The 642-nt window shown below is 57.8% G+C and overlaps 1 protein-coding gene across 1 annotated transcript in view; it reads left to right on the top strand.

Annotated features, from left to right (window-relative positions):
- The window catches only part of ETH_00040330 (uncharacterized protein), a gene marked incomplete at both ends in the record, with an annotated part of 2,338 nt that overhangs the window by 136 nt on the left and 1,560 nt on the right, over positions 1 to 642 (top strand). Inside the window, one exon of the mRNA XM_013375438.1 lies at positions 3 to 506. Within this exon, the coding sequence (XP_013230892.1) occupies positions 3 to 506 (504 nt within the window). The remainder of the gene's footprint in view (positions 1 to 2; positions 507 to 642) is intronic.

Here is a 642-nt window from a genome sequence, read left to right as displayed (position 1 = left end):
CAGCAGCAGCAGCAGCAGCAGCAGAGTCACTGCAGCAGCAGCAGCGGTTCTCAGCTGCTGCATCTTGTGAAGGAGGCGCGGGCGCTGCTGCAACGTCTTTCCCTTAATGCAGCGAACGGCAGCAGCACTAGCAGCAGCAGCAGCAATAGCAGCAGCAGCAGCAGCAGTAGCAGCATTCGTGAGAGCACACTCCATTTTGCAGCACCAACAGCTGAAGCAGCAGCTGCTGCAGCAGCAGCTGCTGCTGCTCCGGATGGCGAGAGACGTGGACACCGCACAAGTGCCCAATCAAGTGAGCAGCAGCAGCAGCAGCAGCAGCAACTTTTGCTGCTGCTGCTGCAGCAGGACGCTGCAGCAGCAGCTATACGCGATCTCATGGAAGGCCTGGAAAAGCAGCAGAGACAGCAGCAGAAGCAGCAGCAAGAGCTGCAGCAGCAGCAGCAGCAGCAAGAGCAGCTGCAGCAGCGCTTAGCTGAGCAGCAAGTGACTGCGCGCTGCCAAGAGAGGTGAGGACTTTGAAGCAGCAGCAGCAACGTTTGCTGCTGCTGCTGCTGCTGCACACCTTTCTTTGGTGTTGTTGTGTTGCACTTTTCGAGTGCGCAGCAAACTAAAGAGGGTCATGTCCATACTGTTGCTGCTGCT

Source organism: Eimeria tenella, genomic scaffold (genome assembly GCF_000499545.2).
Source record: "Eimeria tenella Houghton genomic scaffold, Eth_scaff2798, whole genome shotgun sequence".
In the NCBI taxonomy this organism is placed as follows: domain Eukaryota; phylum Apicomplexa; class Conoidasida; order Eucoccidiorida; family Eimeriidae; genus Eimeria; species Eimeria tenella.
This window is presented reverse-complemented; position numbering and strand designations above follow the sequence as displayed.